The 1,400-nt window shown below is 56.4% G+C and overlaps 1 protein-coding gene across 1 annotated transcript in view; it reads left to right on the top strand.

Moving 5' to 3' along the window:
- Window positions 1-1,400, top strand: part of LOC104275454 (protein-arginine deiminase type-2-like) — a 9,631-nt gene that overhangs the window by 7,954 nt on the left and 277 nt on the right. Inside the window, 2 exon segments of the mRNA XM_009871418.1 lie at window positions 648-733; window positions 898-1,026. Coding sequence (XP_009869720.1) covers window positions 648-733; window positions 898-1,026 — 215 coding nt within the window.

Raw genomic sequence — 1,400 nt, 5'->3', positions numbered from 1 at the left:
CGACAACGAGGGGCCTGGGGGGTAATTTTTCCCACCCCGTTGCCCTTCACAGCTGGCGAGCGGGACGCCTAACCCCCGTGCCCAGCCTCCTCGAGCCCTATTTTGGGAAAACGAGTGGGACGGGAGGGATAAAGGCCTCTGCGTGGAGGGGATGGAGCATCTCTGTGAATGCCAGCACAGAAAGGGACAACGCGGGGGGCTTTCACGTCACCCCATCTATTTTTTTTTTTCTCGCTTGTCCTCGCCGCTTTGGGCATCCTTGAATTGCGGTTTTGAATGTCGGCGGGGCTGGGAGGAGGTCTCCGTACCCCTCTCGGCTCCCCTTGGTCGCTGCCACCTGCCTGGACCCAGCCGTCCCCAACCAAGGGGTGGCCTCCGTGGAGGTGACAGCTGTGAGTTTATGGAGCTGAGCGGAGGAATTTAGCAGATAATGACTCCTGTGGGCAGGAGGACGGATGATGGGATGTTTCCAACGCTCCTTCCAACGGGCAGAGGTTTTCTTCCCACGCAGACATTAAGAACTGGGACTCCTGGCAGCCTTAACCCCAAGCTCAGGAAATTCGGGGGACTTTTTCCATCTCCATAGCCCGTCTCAAGCCACGTTTCTACTAGCACTGCTCCATTTTGACAGGGGGTTGCGTTTGCAGGGTACTCGGGGGCAGACACGAAACGAGTCACCATCAACAAAGTCCTTTCCAGCGACGTCCTGGCGCAGCAGAACCAGTACGCCCAGGTAATAACTGAGATTTCTGCTAATTACGGACATTTCTTGCCGTAACTGCCCCAGGGTGGGGTAAACCCTTAAGGGAGGTGTCGGCGTTTTGGCTCCCCTCCTGCCGCGAGCTGGTTTTTGGGGACCGTGCCCACCTCGAAGCTGCTTTTCTCCGTCCCCTCCAGCGCTGCATCGACTGGAACAGGGATGTCCTCAAGAAGGAGCTGGGGTTGACGGAGGAGGACATCATCGACCTGCCGGCCCTCTTCAAGCTTGACAAGCAGGGCAAAGCCGTGCCGTACTTCCCCAACATGGTGAGGAGGGTTCCCCACTCCCTGTGTCCTCTCCAAAAGCAGGGATGAGTCCTCAAAGTTGTCCCCCCCCAAAAAAACACAGAAAAAGAAAATATCTCCAGCCAGGCTCGGGTGAGCCTGGGTCTACCATAACTTTGTGGCTTCGTGTTGCCTGAGGTGGGGTTCACTGATGTGGTTTTGAGGCAAATAACTCTTCAAAGCAGTGAAGTTGCAAAGCACGGGGTGTGTTTTAATAATAAAAAAGGGGAAAACGAGGCTGGATTCGGAAGCCCCAGGGAGGGTGAATGCAAAAAGCCGCACCGAAGCCAGATTTTTGGCGTGAGGCTCATGCGAGGAAGGCGGCCGGCAGCTTTCCCGTCGGCTTCGTCAGCCCT

The sequence above is a fragment of the Apaloderma vittatum genome, unplaced genomic scaffold (genome assembly GCF_000703405.1).
Source record: "Apaloderma vittatum isolate BGI_N311 unplaced genomic scaffold, ASM70340v1 scaffold8146, whole genome shotgun sequence".
NCBI lineage: Eukaryota > Metazoa > Chordata > Aves > Trogoniformes > Trogonidae > Apaloderma > Apaloderma vittatum.
Note: the sequence above shows the minus strand (reverse complement) of the source record. Positions and strands in the feature narration are given on the sequence as shown.